The 17,204-nt window shown below is 29.3% G+C and overlaps 5 protein-coding genes across 5 annotated transcripts in view; 3 read left to right on the top strand and 2 right to left on the bottom strand.

Moving 5' to 3' along the window:
* The window catches only part of HELRODRAFT_124318 (hypothetical protein), a gene marked incomplete at both ends in the record, with an annotated part of 2,816 nt that extends 1,328 nt beyond the window's left edge, over positions 1 to 1,488 (bottom strand). The window contains 3 exons of the mRNA XM_009012512.1: positions 547 to 732; positions 921 to 1,112; positions 1,450 to 1,488. Coding sequence (XP_009010760.1) covers positions 547 to 732; positions 921 to 1,112; positions 1,450 to 1,488 — 417 coding nt within the window. The remainder of the gene's footprint in view (positions 1 to 546; positions 733 to 920; positions 1,113 to 1,449) is intronic.
* A 1,184-nt stretch (positions 1,489 to 2,672) lies between these two features.
* Positions 2,673 to 5,152, top strand: HELRODRAFT_183479 (hypothetical protein; the record flags this gene model as incomplete). The annotated part of the gene is made up of 4 exons (XM_009012513.1): positions 2,673 to 3,918; positions 4,215 to 4,333; positions 4,578 to 4,800; positions 5,040 to 5,152. The coding sequence occupies 4 exons, from the start codon at positions 2,673 to 2,675 to the stop codon at positions 5,150 to 5,152; spliced, it is 1,701 nt and encodes a 566-aa protein (XP_009010761.1).
* A 3,064-nt stretch (positions 5,153 to 8,216) lies between these two features.
* On the top strand, positions 8,217 to 9,192 carry HELRODRAFT_183480 (hypothetical protein; the record flags this gene model as incomplete). Its single annotated transcript, XM_009012514.1, has 3 exons — positions 8,217 to 8,342; positions 8,520 to 8,630; positions 9,088 to 9,192. The coding sequence occupies 3 exons, from the start codon at positions 8,217 to 8,219 to the stop codon at positions 9,190 to 9,192; spliced, it is 342 nt and encodes a 113-aa protein (XP_009010762.1).
* Positions 9,193 to 10,026: 834 nt separating this feature from the next.
* Positions 10,027 to 10,567, bottom strand: HELRODRAFT_91678 (hypothetical protein; the record flags this gene model as incomplete). The annotated part of the gene is made up of 2 exons (XM_009012515.1): positions 10,027 to 10,215; positions 10,445 to 10,567. The coding sequence occupies 2 exons, from the start codon at positions 10,565 to 10,567 to the stop codon at positions 10,027 to 10,029; spliced, it is 312 nt and encodes a 103-aa protein (XP_009010763.1).
* A 793-nt stretch (positions 10,568 to 11,360) lies between these two features.
* HELRODRAFT_91677 (hypothetical protein) lies at positions 11,361 to 14,105 on the top strand (the record flags this gene model as incomplete). The annotated part of the gene is made up of 9 exons (XM_009012516.1): positions 11,361 to 11,419; positions 11,593 to 11,643; positions 12,005 to 12,073; positions 12,336 to 12,495; positions 12,806 to 12,856; positions 13,193 to 13,255; positions 13,433 to 13,490; positions 13,574 to 13,731; positions 14,055 to 14,105. Coding segments are annotated over 9 exons (720 nt in total), but the record flags the coding sequence as incomplete, so codon positions are not given.
* Between the last annotated feature and the right edge of the window lie 3,099 nt (positions 14,106 to 17,204).

A 17,204-nucleotide genomic window follows, 5' to 3' on the forward strand; every position in this document is an offset into this window, starting at 1 on the left:
CAATGAATCACTCAATCAATCAATGAAAGAGAGAGAGAGAGAGAGAGAGAAAGAGCGAGAGAAAGAGAGAGAGGGAGAGAGAGAGGGGGAGAAAGAGAGAGAAAGATTAAAAATGCTTTCTAGGACATAATAGACTTTTATTGACACTTACTTAGAAAGTAAGACTAGAGAAAAAAAACACAATACAATAAAAATAGGACCTTTTCATACTGCATGCTAGTAACATTACTATGAAAGCATAATATGATATGGATTTTTTTACTTCATTTGGTGTGTGAATGTATGGTTATGCAAAATTAATATTTGATCAATCAACTAATTAATTAATCAATCATTTAACCAGCTACCCAACAGATAAATCAACCAACCAACCAACCAACCAATCAACCAACCAACCAACCAATCAACCAACCAGCCAATCAAACAAACAAGCAAACAAGCCAACATATATTTGAATAGAAGATAAATCAGTTGTGAGACCATCTTCAACAACATCAATCAGTCAAGTTGGCAAACTGTCAATCAACCAGCCATAAATCAACTTACATTCGATTGTATATAGGCCCAGCCAGCTTTGAGACCATCTTCACCCTTGTCAGAACTCTTGTAGTTACTAACCAATCCTAATTTCAGGTCGCTGGCTAAGTAGTTATTGATCTCCCATCTGTAGACAAATATCAGCACAGCTGCCACTATTTCTAACATAAAAGTCAGGGCTACTAGGATGAAATACTGTGGGGGTGAATTTTTGAGATTTGTTATTTTATTTTTTATTCATCAAAATCACTTCTTCTGAATAATAAACAATTTAAATAATAAATAAAAAAATGAATATAAATAACTTAAGTTAATAAATTGAAAAAAACAAAATTGAAAAAAATGAATAAAATAATTGAAAAAAAAACTTTTCCTAGACTAACCACCAAGAGGAGACATTTATTTTCCATTAAAGATCCGCAGCAGCCAAAGAACCCAATTAGGAGAATCAGGGTCCCCACACAAATCAGCAAAAATGTAACGCTAAAGAAATTAAATGACGTCGACAGTGTTACATAGGAACCTTTTGAAACCTGCAGCCAGATTCCAATGCCCAATATGGCACAGCCTAACAACTAAATTAAAAATATTAATTGATCAATTAATTTAATTATTTATTATATAATAATTATATTTTCAAGTTTTGCTGTTTATTTGGAAAATAAGTTTATAATGTATATTTTTAATCTTTTAAAATATTACTATTCCAATTTATTAATATATTTATTATTTAAAAATACTATTTAAATTACATTTAAATTACTATTCCACTATTATTCAAAATAAATATTACCACCAAAATATTATTTGACATAAATATCTCATTAAGTATTATTATTTATTGTAAATATTTTTTTGTTTAATTAATTAAATTAAAAAAAAAATAAAAAAATAAAAAAAAAGGAAACTGACCCAGAAAACGACGTTGAATGCAAAAAATAGGAACTTGATGCAATTGTAACCTTTGCCCTTGCCTCTCCCTCTGCCAAAACCACGTCCACGGCCAGTGCCCAATCCGGATCCCAACCCCATTTTTCACAAACTTTGTATTTGAAGAAATGAGAAATTTCAAAAAAAAAATTAATTTTAAATCGAATTAACTGTTTTATGAATAACTTTCACAAACGATAAATTATTCTTAATACAGAAATAATTTATCTATAAATATTTCAACCAAATTAAACGCGTGCTTAAGAAAAAAAGAAGAAATTTGAAGATGAAAAAGAATGAAAACGAACGTGGATCGATGTTTATATAAAAGTGGTGAATTTTAAATTCAGGGATCGACAAGTACAAATATTTGAGTAAATTTTTAATTTTTTGACTAGTTTTATATACGGTTTGATATAGTTTTCTGATTTATAACATATTTTCACACATTTGTCAAAATATTTTTTTTATTAAATAGTGCTTCAAATCATCTGTTCATATAATTGAAAACACTTTAAAGCCGATTTTATCGAATAAACAATCTACAAGAACGATTTTTATAATAGAAATACACTAAAAATAATTATAAAAATTATTGCAAATAGTTTAACATAGAATAAATTAACCTAAAAATCAATTTTAAAGCCTTTTTTGGTGAAAATAAAAATTGAAAAAAGCACACTCATTCACTAGGTGTCCAGATAATTTTTGTAATAATATGTCCGCTGTTCGGCTGCATGGTTGCTGCTACGGCAATGATGGTAAACATTGCCGAGAGATTTTTTTTCTTATTTAATTTTAAATGTTTAATAAATTTGCAAAATATTATTTAATTAGAATATAGTTGGTGTAAAAAATGTAAATTTCGATCAGTGTGATTAATTTTGCAAAAGATTTATTTTGACAGCCAAACTGCATATTATAATTTATATTTAAAAAAGATTGAAAAAAAAAATTATCAAAAAAAGGTTTTTTAAATTAAAATTCTAGAATACTAGTGGGCTTGCACATAAAAACTTTAAATTGTGTTAGTTTTGATTGAGTTACTTTTAAAACCATTTAAAAATTGCTGTAAAACATTAAATTGCAATCAAAATTTTTTGTTTTTTAATAATTTTTTTAATCATTTCATTGATTAATATTAATTGATTATTGCCTGATTTATTAATAAACTAATTGAAACAGACCAATTAGTGAGATCAGAAATGGCAGTTTCTGCAGATCAGCAAAGGGTCAAAACTCTTTTGACAGAAACAATCATTTTACTATGCAAGAATGGCCTTCATTTCAAAGATGAGTTTACAGTTGAAGGCCTGATTGGCATAACAATTGACAAGAATGACGTTTTTTTAATCAACATCAAAGAGACAATTGGTCTAAATCAGCCCAACTTGAACAACATAAGCATTCGTTTGGACAACACACCCCACATGAAAAGACCACTAATGAAGAAAAGGCGTTTTCATTCTACCTACATCATGCAAAATGTCAGGCACACAAATGACTCAGAGACCGCTAGTGACATCGAAAATCCGTTAAAAACAGCAGACGATCTCAACATATCTGCATCATCATCCTTGTCCTTGTCATACATCAACCACAGCAACCCTAATGCCAGGCAACTTCACTTACAACAACATCAACAGAAATGTCTGAATAACAACAACTGTAATAATAATAATAATAATAATAATAATAACACCCAAGATATTAATGAAAACCCAGTAGATTTTTCTATATCTCTCAACTCGAGTAAAGATACATCCTTCGATTCGTGCAAGTATCAGGACACACTAAACAGCAATAACAACTTCAATGATGTCAATAACATAGAATCAAAAAACACAGGCATGCATACCCCAGAACTAAATAAAATTGATCTAGACAATTCTTATCAGAACAGTCAACAACAGCAGAGTCATCACTCTCAATATCATCGGCACTACGACAACACACACAACAACAACAATACAGATACCAACAGCACACAATCACAATTTCAAATTTACACGGATAAAAATGATGACCACGAATACAAAGTAACTCATTACAACGACAGCGCTAACGCAAACACCGACGACAGCCGTGTAAACATCAATAGCATCAACAACATTAGCAATCTAGATCATTCTATGTCGCAGAATGACGTCATCAACCACCACAACGTCAACAGTAGCAACGAAGATGACATCATTAATGACAAAATCATCAACAATCATTTTGACAATAACGTTTGCTCAAAGTCGATTCAAAATCACTCAACCCCACATATATCATCCGATTGCGAGATGGCCCAAGCAGTAGTTATCAAAGAGGAACTAAATGACATTGAACTAAACTCACAACATTACAACAACAACAACATCAGCAACAACATCAACAACAACAACAATATGCGCCATAACAATAGCAACAGTCTACATAGTAATGTTGTCAATAGTTGTCAATCAGGTAACATATATAATATATATATATATATATATATATATATATATATATAATATAAGTTTTCTGTGCATGTTTGTTTGTTTGTTTGTTTGTGTGTGTGTGTTTGTATGTCTTAATTAATTTTAAGAGGCACCAACAACACTAGAGCCAAGAACATCAATAGTTACACCATACATCTGCCACTGATCTACTTTTTTGATTTTGTTTATATTTCTGTATCTCATTTATTAAATTATAGTTATAGCGAAAATAATTATATAATTTACGAATAGCTATAATTTCTTTGTTACTACTTTTAGGTTCCATCTCAGGGCAGAAACCGCACAGGCGAGCCCGCCATCCTAAATCTCGTCGCTACTCCCTAATTGACGGTTCCTCCTTGGACCCCCACAACTATCAGCTGTTTCACGATCAGGCTGTAAGTTGTTGGCGATGCTTTACTTTCTTTTATCTTTATTGCTAGATCAATATTTTTTTATTTATCATCATTTCTCATTGTATTTACTCTCTCTTTTCTCTCTCTTTTTTTCTGTATTTCTTGCTTTTTCTCTTTCCATTTATCTCTCTCTCTCTCTCTCTCTCTCTCTATATATATATATATATATATATATATCCATATGTAAACATATAATTAGAAATTTTGAAATTCATTGCCAAATCAGGAGCAGCAAGTTGAACTATTGCCAGGATCAGGTGTTTTCATAACAATGCGAGCCTACGCCTATCTAACTAAAGAGACCTGGAACAGGGGGTCCAAGCTGGTTAGGAGGGTAGTTAGGGAGGTTTTTCCGGACGAACATATTCTCGCTCGGAGTAGCTGCTTAGGGAAAAGATTAGGGGGGTGCCATGTCGGGTTGGACCACCATAAAGTTGATACTATTAAAGGTTTTTAGTTTTTTTTTTGTTGATTTTGATACTATTAAAGGTTTTTGGGTTTTTTTTGTTGATTTTGATACTATTGAAGGTTTTTAGGTTTTTTTGTTGATTTGATTGTTTTTTGTTCGTTTGTTTGTTGTTTTTATGGCAAATGTTGGTGTTACCAATTGCAATGAACCAATCGCAATGAACCAATCCCAGTGACTGTCCAATCACAACTAGGCCATTTTAAATAACCAACCAATCAGCATTTGTTCAGCAAAGAATGCCCCAAGTATCACACACGGAGATTGTTGCAGCCATCAACGAGTGCTGCCGAGACATCAGGGCCAAACTTAGGAAAAGTTTTCATAGAAAGTAATTACTATTATTGTTGACGATGATGATGAAGATGACGAAGATGATGAAGATGGGGATGATGAGGATGACGATGATGATGAAGATGACGACGATGAAGATGATGTTGATGATGATGAAGATGATGGCGATGATGATTACTGCACTTTAATAAAATCAACATCTCTCTCATTTGAAATTTATAATCTAAAAACATTTAACTTTCATCCAACCCGAAAGTACAACGAATACGTCATCGCTGAAGAACGTGTGACGTCCTCGCTACGTCATCATCGTCAACAGTGACGTCATCATCAACGTCAACATAGATAATGACATCGACATCAACAACAGCATGGATAACGACGGTGATGCGGTGATGATGGTGACACCATATGCTTCATAAATTTAATTAAATTAAATTAAAACATATATATATATATATATATATATATATATATATACATGTATATATATATATATATATATATATATATATATATATATATATATTTGTATTCATCACTTTATACTAATTTACATTTGTTTAGACTTGTTTACAATATGGTACTTTAATTTTTTTTTGTCAAAAATTTTGTTTAAAAAAAATTGATTCTAATCATTTTTATTTGTTGGTTTGTTTCTCTTTGTTTTTTTCCTGTCTTTTTGATCTTATTTGATTTCATCTATTTTTGTATTTAATTAAAATTTGTAGCGCTAAGAGACAAATGAATGAGGCATACTAGTGGGTGAATGAATGAATGTATTAATGAATGAATGAATGTATGAGTGAATGACTGGATGAATGTATGAATGAATGAATGGATGGATGAATGTATGAATGAATGAATGAATGAATGAATGAATGTATGACTGAATGAAGCGAATTAACAAATTAGATATTTTCTTTACATTTCTTTCTCCGATTGATTTATCACATAATTATATTTAAAACTTTTCAAAGATAGCGATAACATGGTAGTGGCGTTCTTGATGATGATGATGTTAACAGTGACGATGATGATGATGCTGGTTGTATTTAAATTATTATTATAATAATAATTAAAATTATTTTTTTTTACGGTTGAAATTATTATATATTATATTTTTAAGGGTGCTAGATTTAAGAAATTACACTGAAAAAACACAAGATATTTATATTATATTATGTTATATTATATTACACTTCATTCATGTTAAATTTTATATATATATATATATATATATATATATATATAAATTAAATTTTAAACGTTTTTCTTCTTGCAAAATGTCTTAATTGTATATTCGTGTTTTGTTATTATTGTTGTTTTATTCATTCATTATTATTATTATTATTATTAATTTCTGGTACTTATTTTGTTTATTTCGTTTTAAATGGTAAATAATTATAAATGTGCGAATTGGTATAAATTGGTATATAAGTTAGTAAATGTGTCGAGTGAAATTTTCTATAAATTTTTAAAAAAATGTAAAAGTGTACACAAATTTTTGGGTGATCGTTCATTTGTTCATTCATTCGTTCATTCATTCGTTCATTTATTCGTTCATTCATTCATTCATCCATTCATTCATTCATTCGTTCGTTCATTCATTCATTGATTCATTCATCTATTAGTTCATACACTATTCATCTATTGATTCATTCACTATTCATCTATGCAGTCACATATTAATACATCCTTTACTCATTTATTCATTCATTCATTCATTCGTTCATTCATTCGTTCATTCATTCGTTCGTTCATTCATTCATTCGTTCGTTCATTCGATCATCTTTTTATTCATTTTTTTCTCATTCTTGTTATTATTGTCGTACGACGTTGTTGTTGTTGTTACGATATTCTCTTCATTTCTTTAAGTTTTGAAATTAAAACATTCTAAAAGAAAAAAACTATACATACAGGCAGACACATACATACACACTTACATACACACATACATACTTATATTCACACATACATACATAGATACATACATACATACATACGTACGTACATTTCATTTTGCTTCTTTTCTTATTTTCTTCTTATATTTAAACGATGGTGGTGCTCCGAAAAAATTTCCATGTTTTTTTTTGTTTTTGTGATTTTAATTTTTTTATCTCAAATTTTTTCTGTAATTTTTATTCTTATGCCGATCAACAATAATTTTTTAAAGTTAGAGTTTATTGGAAATCTAGTACATGCACGCACGCACACACACACGCACTCTCTCACACACAAACGTAAATACACACACACACACACGCACGCACACACACACACACACACGCTTGTAAATTGTTTTTTTTTGTCACTATATCTAATCAATTTTTTCTGATTTGTTTTTCAATTGAATAAAGATCTTACGGACAGATTTCTTTTTTTATATAAAATCCTCGTTTTATTTTTTGTGAGTATTTCAACATTTTAAACTAATTAACTGATTGGTTGATTAATTAATTAATTAAATAATTAATCAATTGTTTGTTTTTGTGTCGTTAATGTTTGTTTATTCTCAAATTTTTAAAAATTTGTGTGCTCTCTTAAGCCAGTCATTTAAATGTTTTTAATGTTTTTTAATTCACACACACACGCACACACTCACACACACACACATACATTTGTTAATTCGTATCATATATCAATTTTCGAACATACATATATATGTATGTACGTTCATATTTATGTACGTACGTATGTATGTATGTACGTATGTATGTATGTTTGTAAGAAAAACTAATTTTTTTGAAAAATTTTTCAAAGACATTTTAATAAAACTTTTAATCCTTACAAACGTCAGTCTGTCTATGTGAAAGTGTAATTTGTTTATTTGATAAATACAGTATATCAAAACAATTAATAATTTAAAAGTTAATTAATAGCTAAATAATGAACTTTTTCATAATAATATTAGATTAATCTCTTAAATAAATATGGATAAAAAAGCTTTCGACCGTACTTCTCGTCCAACAGTTACCCAGAAGTTGTATTTTATTTTATTTCTTTGATGTCTCATTTTTGTATTATTCATTCATTCATTCATCCATTTATTTATCTGTCTATCGATCGAGTTCGTTCGTTCTTTTTTTCATTCATTCATTTCAAATGCTTAGTCCCAAGCTCAATGACGAAGACGTAGAGAAGATGTTTGAAATTATGAATGGGATTTATAAGGCTGCCATGGAATTGGAGACTCATTTCATAAGTGTTTCAAAATCTGTCAACAAACAAGTAATCTATGTGTGCGTGCGTGTGTGTGTGAGTATGTGTGTGCGTGTGTGTATGTGTGTGAGTATATGTGTGTGTGTGTGTGTGTGTTTTCCTCACAAATGTAGAGAAAAAATTTTAAATAAAAATCATAAAATTCTGAAGTAGATTCATCAGAAAAGTTAATTTTGACCATTCAAGAATGAAAAGATAGCCATAGGAGAGGAGATTTTGAAGCTGGCATCGAAGAAGATGGAGCAAACGAAGGTTATGGCTCAGAAAACCCAACATTTGAAACGGGAGAAAGATAAGGTTTTCACTGTTTTACACTGGAAAATCGTTAATCGTTAATTTGACATAAATTCATATCAATTTTACTTATAATTGTCGATTAATTAATTAATTAATCAATTAATAACTAAAGTCAATTAAACAGTCAATCAGTTGAATAGAGACAGGATTCATTCTGTTTCACGTTGAAAAACCATTCACAAACTCGCTAAATCACATCAATTTGATGAGGATTTTTCCGAATTTAGCCAAGAAAACCAATTAATTTTAATAAATCAATAAAAATTTCTTAAATTTTAACATGAAACCCGGTTAAAATCTCTATTCTAAAAGTTGAGAGATGCGGTTTTCACTGTCCTGCAGTGAAAGAGTTTCTCACAAACATCATAAATTTCAATTATTTGATATAAATCTCAATTTCCGATAAATCTAATTAAAATCCCATATTTTAATACTAAAAACATGATCTATTCAACAGAGAAATTGTTTCATAACGACAGTAGTGATCCTGGTAATGATCCTGGGTGTTGGCTGTTCAGTCGGTTATCTCTGGTCTCTGTTTGATAGGCAAATTATTAGATGACTTTTAGAGAAATCATTTTTGTTTCTTATCTAGTTATTTAACTATTTTCAAGATTTATTTTCAAGATTAATTCAATGTATATTCTTTTATCTTTCTCTAGATTAGGAAATGACTTTTTGGAGAATTTTTGTGTTATTTGATCAATTGTTTATTTAATTAATTGGGATATACTTAGTATTAAATCAGTGGATAATTTGTATATTATTCCCCCCCCCCCCCTCTCTCTCTCTCTCTCACACACACACACACACACACACACACACACACACACACACACACACACACACACACACACACACACACACATACACTAGACGTGTCTGCTGTGTGTGTCGGTGTGTATATGTGTCTTTGAACGTGTGTAAAAGATAAACCATTACACAAATTTTAAATTTTGTTTTACTAATCAGACCAGGTGAAAGTGGAGAAATATTGTTAACAAAAATTAATGTTACTACTAAATTAATATTTGTTCCAAATTTATTAACGTCATTAACTTGAAGTTATTTAATTAATGTCATTAATAAGTCTATGTTATACATATGACGCCATTAATTTAGTGTCTTTGAGTTAATGTCGCTATCAAGAAATATTTGTTTGCAATGCTATCATAAAAAATACAAGAAAAGAAAAGAGAAGATAATATATATATATATATATATATATATATATATATATATATATATATATATATTTACAATACTCTATAAATATATATATATATATATATATATATATATATATATACAGATCAATTCATCCTAATATTTTTAAGGTAAAAAGTCATCACCATCATCATCTTCTACGTTACCATCATCATCACCGTTATCATCTTTAAATTTTGAGATCTTGGATAAACTTTTCCTTATGAATGCCATCACAAAATGGCGGTTTCCTCGTCTGCTTGCAGTTGCAAAGATGGTACTCCTTCGATTCGTCGACCGTGAATTTGTAGGACTTTATGTGCTTGGCTGGGTCCGAAATTTTGGCGTTGTACTCCCTATGAGAGTGGTCACAAAATGGCTGAAATGTTTTTGTTATTGTTATTATTGGACTAATTTCAGTGATTATTTAGGAATAATTTCAGAAATTTTTTTTTCATGGGCTTCTAGAAATCAATAGTTTGACAATTTAACTAAATAATTTTTGTCTATATTGATTGAAATGTCAATTAATACATTTATGAAAATGTTAAATAATTGTTAAAATATTTAAATATTAATAAAATATTTATTAAAATAAATACACTGACCTGTTTCTTGCTAGCCCCACACTGGCACCAACTGTACTTCTTGTCCTTAACAAGAGCCACTTTAACTGGCTTCTTATCATAAACGATTCCCTTCAGTTTGATTGGGGCTGGAGTGGCAGACATGGAATTCCTAATCACTAACGGGGCCAAGTTCTTTGTTACTTGAAATACTTTTAACAAGTAGGCCATCTAAAAAAATTTTCCTAATGTCAGATAATTGAATAATTAATTTATAATAGTCTGAAACTAAAAATTAGAGTTAGAAATTATTAGGAATCAGTAAATCGAAATAGAAAAATCCCAAATTAACAGCTTCATTCAATTAAGAAAAAAGCGTTAAGCAAGTGTTTGACAACTTAATCTAATAATTTAAACTTGTAGAACACATCATTTTCAAACAATTTCGACCATTACTAACCATTTTTGCTTAATATTTAGTTAGTTTATTAAACTTTCTTTCTAGTCTAAAAAGAGATTATTTTCTACTTAGCCAAAAATATAAATGTAAAGGTGAACTTAAGTAAACAAATGTAAAAGTGAAGTTAAGTTATAATTTTGCCACCGCAATATCATTTGCTTATCACTTAAGTAGAGAAAGTAAAGTACCTAATTTAATGGTCGTTTTTTGAGTTTATTACATGAAAATATTAAAAAATTAAACAAAATTTATGAAATTTAATTAATTTTTAAACAAATTTGCACCGGGAAATCGTTAAAATCTTAATTTTGAACTCATTATCAGCATTTTAAGTTCACAAGCAAACACGCACAAACCTTGATTCCTGCTGAAGTTAGAACTTAATTAAACTCGTCAAAATTTTAGCAAATTTGATTACAAAATTCACGTTTTTTAAGGTTATTAAAGTATAAATAATAAATTTGTTATTGTTAAAGTTATTTTTACGTAATTTAAAGTATGGAAAAAGATATTGACGTTCTCCAGCAGTACAAAAATATTGCAAATAAATTGAAAAAGTTAGTTTTTTCATTTTTTAAAAAACTATTTTTTAATTATAAAATTTTGTAAATGTTTGATTAATTTATTATTTAATAATTAAACTGTTAAATCTTTTTATTGATAATTAAGTTTTAAATAAAATCAGAATAACACTAATTAATTTCTATCAAATATTACATAATTATTCCAGAAAATTTCTCAAAAAGCCAAATGTATCAGAGGGCAGTGGGCAGTTTGGTAGGTTTTTATTTGATAACAATTCAACCAACTGTAATAGACTATAATATAATTATTACATTTTAATTATTTTATTATTTCACAGTATTTATAAATTAAATATTTAACATCATTTTATTTCTTTTCTCAAATTTCTCCATATATCGTTCTCTTGTACTGGCTACCTGTAAAATATCTCTACCTCCTTCTCTGACTTCTTCTCCATCACTTATAAAGTTCAGAGCAGATCTCAAGATCCATCTGTTTGCAAAATTCACTGAAAAGTGATGTTGAACATCACAGAAATAGTGCTTTATAAACTAATTGATTGATTGATTGGTATTTAATTTAATTTGAATAAATGTTTCTAATTTATTTTCAGGCAGCCTGGCTAGGCAGATGAAATCAGAAGACAGTCCACATTATGCAGGGTTGTGCTTTTTAGCTCAAGCAAGGTGTTATAATAATGATATAGTTAATAAATTAATTATTTTATTATGACGTAATTATTTATTTAAATATTTTATTATGATTTTCACAATTATTTCAAAGTACTTATTAGATGATAATTTGAGAGAAATTTTGTCTCCTTTTCATTCATACAAACTTCAGATTAACTTGGTTGATTTCAATAAAATTACCTCAGCACACAAACATAGACAGTTAATTAAATAACCAAAATGTTTAAATTTCTTTCCCTAATTTCTTAACACCCAGATGCGAACACACATTAGGCAATTGGTGCACTGAGAGTCATGCTCTGTTAGAGGCAGCTCGTTCGTTTATGCTGGCCGAGAAGGATATACAAGAAACCATGGGGCCATCGTTCTATGAGCACCTGAATGCTGGTATAAACTGTTACAGCCATGCTATTAGAGTTAGTTTAATTAGTGAGTTTAGTTAGGGATTGGATTAGGGACAGGTTTGTGTGTGTGTGTGTGTGTGTTTGTGAGTTTGTTTGTTTGTGTGTGTGTGTGTGTTTGTTGGTGATTGTGTGTGTGTGTGTGTCTTGTGTGTGTGTGTTTGTTTGTGATTGTGTGTGTGTGTGCGCGCGCGCGTGTGTGTGTGTTTAAATTCAATGAGTTTTATTGATGATGAAGTTATAACTGATGATGATGAGGATGATGAAGATGATGATGACGATTGTAGTAGCAGTATGTTCCATGATGATGATGGTATTCGAACAGGTATATTTGGAGAATAATCAGTACATTCTGGCTGCATCCATATGCATGGAAGTTGGCAACTTACTACAGGCCTGACTAATTCATTTAAATTATTCATAAATTAATCAATTCATAGATTAATTCATTCATAGATAAATTTTCACGAATGAATTAATTCATTCATAAATTCGTTTGTTCACATGATTTTTACATAAACATCAACTGGACAATGTTTATAATCTTATAATGAAACTCATTACAAATGTGTGAGCGTATGTATGTTTAAAAGTTAACAACATATTTATCCGTTAAAGCCTAATTAGTTGGTTTGGCTTAGGTGATTAACATAAAATATTAATTAATTAGTTAATTAATTAGTTAATTAATTTAGTTTATATGATATGCTAGGGCTTGAACAAGAGTGGCCAATCCATACAACACTATCAAAGAGCTGTTGAGCTATTACAGCCTGTAAGGTTTTTCTTTCATTCGCTCATTCATTCATTCATTTGTTCGTTAGTTCATTCGTTTGTTCATTCATTCATTCATTCATTCATTTATTCATTCATTCATTCATTCATTCATTCATTCATTCATTCATTCATTCATTCATTCATTCATTCATTCATTCAATCGTTCATTCAAAAGCATCCACTGGAATGTCTGGATGCAATGGAGGCTCTAGCAACTGTCAAACTGAACACAAGTAAAATTACTACTAGCATTTTCATTAGCACAACTGCTGCTATTACTACTTCTAATAATAGTACCAACGACAACAAATTGCAGAAGATTACGATGGCGCCCTCTCAACGTACACTGAAATGTATTATTTAGCGCTAGAGAAAGGACCCAGATGTTTCGGCGGGACCGGGTTCGAACGCGCAGTCGCCGATATTTTGGCCACGTGCGAGGTCAACAGGCTGCTGCTGCTGCTACTGCTGCAGGTTATTGGTGATGATAACGGAGGTGATGGTAATGATGATAACTAAGGTGATGATAAATGGTGATGATAATGACGACGATGATGATGATAATAAGAATTATTATTATTATTATTACTATTAATGATAATAATAATAATAATATTATTATTATTAATATTCAATCAATCAATCTTCGTTTTGCGTCCAGAGACCCGGTTTCCCGAGGTAGGACGTATTAATATTAATATTAGTAATATTAATGATGATAATAATAATAATATTATTATTATTACTATTAATAATAATAATAATAATATTGTTATTATTATTATTACACATTTTAGCCTACGCCCCAGAGAACAAGGCCTGAGCATGCAAAACTGCTGGAGAAATATCTATCAGACGTTCATGATGATCTCAACGAGGACGACGACGATGATGAGGACGATAGCAGCAATGATAGTAATAATAATTATAATAATAATTATAATAGCAATAATTATGATAGTAATAGTTATAATAGTAATAATTATAATAGTAATAATTATAATAGTAGTAATTATAATAGTAATAATTATAATAGTAATAATTATAATAGTAGTAATTATAATAGTAGTAATTATAATAGTAATAATTATAATAGTAATAATTATAATAGTAATAATTATAATAGTAATAATAATTATGCAGAAGGTGCGAGTGGCAAAGATTTTGAATTCGTTTCGCGGGAGCTCTTCTACCTACTTCAGGCCCTTGTCGTAAGTTTTGATGATGATGATGATGATGACGATGATGATAATGATGCTGATGGTGGTGATGATGATGATGGTGTCGAGACTAAAATTAAAAAAAAATGTTATCTGAGGAGGGTATCATTATTAATATCCTTATCATAATAATTGTTAATATTATTATCATCGGCATAATAATTATAATAATTTTATTATTATTATTATTATTGTTTTATTTTTCACCCATAGATGGCGAGTCAAGCGAATGACGTCAAACGCGTTCTGGCTCTGGAACCTTTGTTGATACCTCACTTGAAGAACTCACAGGTCTCCCGAATATCGAACTAATTTCAAATTAATTTCTCTTTTTTTGTTTCTGTTTTTTTAATGATCACCATTATCATTATTATTATTATCATTATATTAATAATATAACAATATTATCATAATAATCATCAGATCGAACTATTGTACGAGGTGATATGCACTAATGAGAGCCACGTGACCGATTCACTCAAAATTGTAACCAATCACATCGTCGCTAACTGCTCATTGGCCAGTAGAGATGATGACGACAACGATGATTGTGGCGCTGATGATGGCGAGAAGGATAGGAAGGAGAACCTGGTGAAGGATGACAAAACTAATGATGATAATAATAATAATAGTAATAATAATAAAAATAATAGTAATAATAATAATAATAATAATAATAATAATAATAATAATAATAATAATGATGATAAGAAGGATATCGATGATGATAATGACAATGGTAATGACAGTAGTAACACTGCTGGTAACGAAGATGATGTTATTAAAAATGATGATAAATGTGAGTGAAAACTCTCCGTCTATTTCTCTCTCTCTATCTCTCTCTCTCTCTCTCTCTCTCTCTCTCTCCTTCTATAAATATATATTATATATATATATATTATATATATATATATATTATATATATATATTATATATATATATGTATATGTCTCTATATATGATATATGTTATTTTTGTCTTTTTGGTTGTTCAATTAACTTTTTATTTTTATTACAGATATATAGAAAATATAAAATAAAGAAATAATAAAAAAAATGAGACCAGGCGTTAAGACAATGGTACAATGTATGATATGTTATATTTACATGTGCATATGTACAGATTCTAATGTAACCTATGTTTGAGGGTATTTGCGCTAAAAAACGCAACCAACAAAAAGATAGAGAATAGCATTTTTAAGAAAACAAACAAGTGAAGAAGAAGTACTTATTTGAACGGCATTTAGTGAGAAGCCCCCTCGCCACGTCAAGGCAGCCGTTCAGGAGGGGGTTAATAATAAAACGACAGTGTCTAGAAATAATAAGTAACGAATGTCTAGAAATAATAAATCACTTAACTAAAATATAACGAAATGAATATTGTGTTGATTGTCGTGTTTGATTGTCGTTGTTGGTGTTGTGTTGAACAAAAAACAATACAATACAAATAAACTAGAACGTAAGAAAGAAATAGAGTCCCTAACTTACCTATGTTCACTAAATTAACTCACCTACCTATGTTCAATTAGCTCAACTTACGAATTAATCCTACCTATTTGTAAAATTACGAAGAAGAAAGTAAGGAGAAGAGGATAAAACATCGAGCAAACAAAACAACGAATGAGTGTATGTATGTATGCATGTATGTATGTATGTGTGTGTGTGTGTTACTAATAATATCAGTAAAATAAACGAACAATTTTAGAAATAATATGTAACAATAAAATAATGAATACGTCTAGAAATAATAAAACATCTTTAACAATTTTAGAAATAATATGTAACAATAAAACAATGAATACGTCTAGAAATAATAAATAAAAAAATGTAAAATAAAAAAAGACCAGGCGCTAAGGGAATGCCACAAAGCGCCCGGTCGGGTTTCAACGCATTTTCGGCTCCTATTTATACCAGTTCCATTCATATAATCTTATCATTTCAATCATTGACATCATTAAAAAACTTGATTTAATGTATAGGAAACATTATTATAAGTGTTTAACAACAATATATTAACTATAGTAAAATGAATTCAACGAACGCCTACGGACTTCCTGATGGGTTTGGTTCGGAAATGTATACAGTAGGACAAGTTTACCAGTTGAATTCAAATTTAATCGAGATCACTCCTTTTTCACAACATAACAGTTGAAAAATGAAAATATGTATTTCTTTTATTTAATTTCTTTTATATATTTTATTTAGAATCAGTAAGAAGTTTATTGATTTAACGTTATTGATTTTGATTTTATGTAATACAATAATATACATTCTTCACAACAGAGCTATGTATGTATATATGTATGTATGTATGTATGTATGTATGTATGTATGTATGTGTGTATGTGTGTGTGTGTGTGTGTGTGTGTGTGTGTGTGTATGTGTGTATGTGTGTATGTATGTATGTATGTATGTATGTATGTATGTATGTATGTATGTATGTATGTATGTATGTATGTATGTATGTATGTATGTATGTATGTATGTATGTATGTATGTATGTATGTATGTATGTATGTATGTATGTATGTATGTATGTATGTATGTATGTATGTATGTATGTATGTATGTATGTATGTATGTATGTATGTATGTATGTATGTATGTATGTATGTATGTATGTATGTATGTATGTATGTATGTATGTATGTATGTATGTATGTATGTATGTATGTATGTATGTATGTATGTATGTATGTAGGTACGTACGTACGTACGTATGTATGTA

The sequence above is a fragment of the Helobdella robusta genome (assembly GCF_000326865.2).
Source record: "Helobdella robusta unplaced genomic scaffold HELROscaffold_108, whole genome shotgun sequence".
In the NCBI taxonomy this organism is placed as follows: domain Eukaryota; kingdom Metazoa; phylum Annelida; class Clitellata; order Rhynchobdellida; family Glossiphoniidae; genus Helobdella; species Helobdella robusta.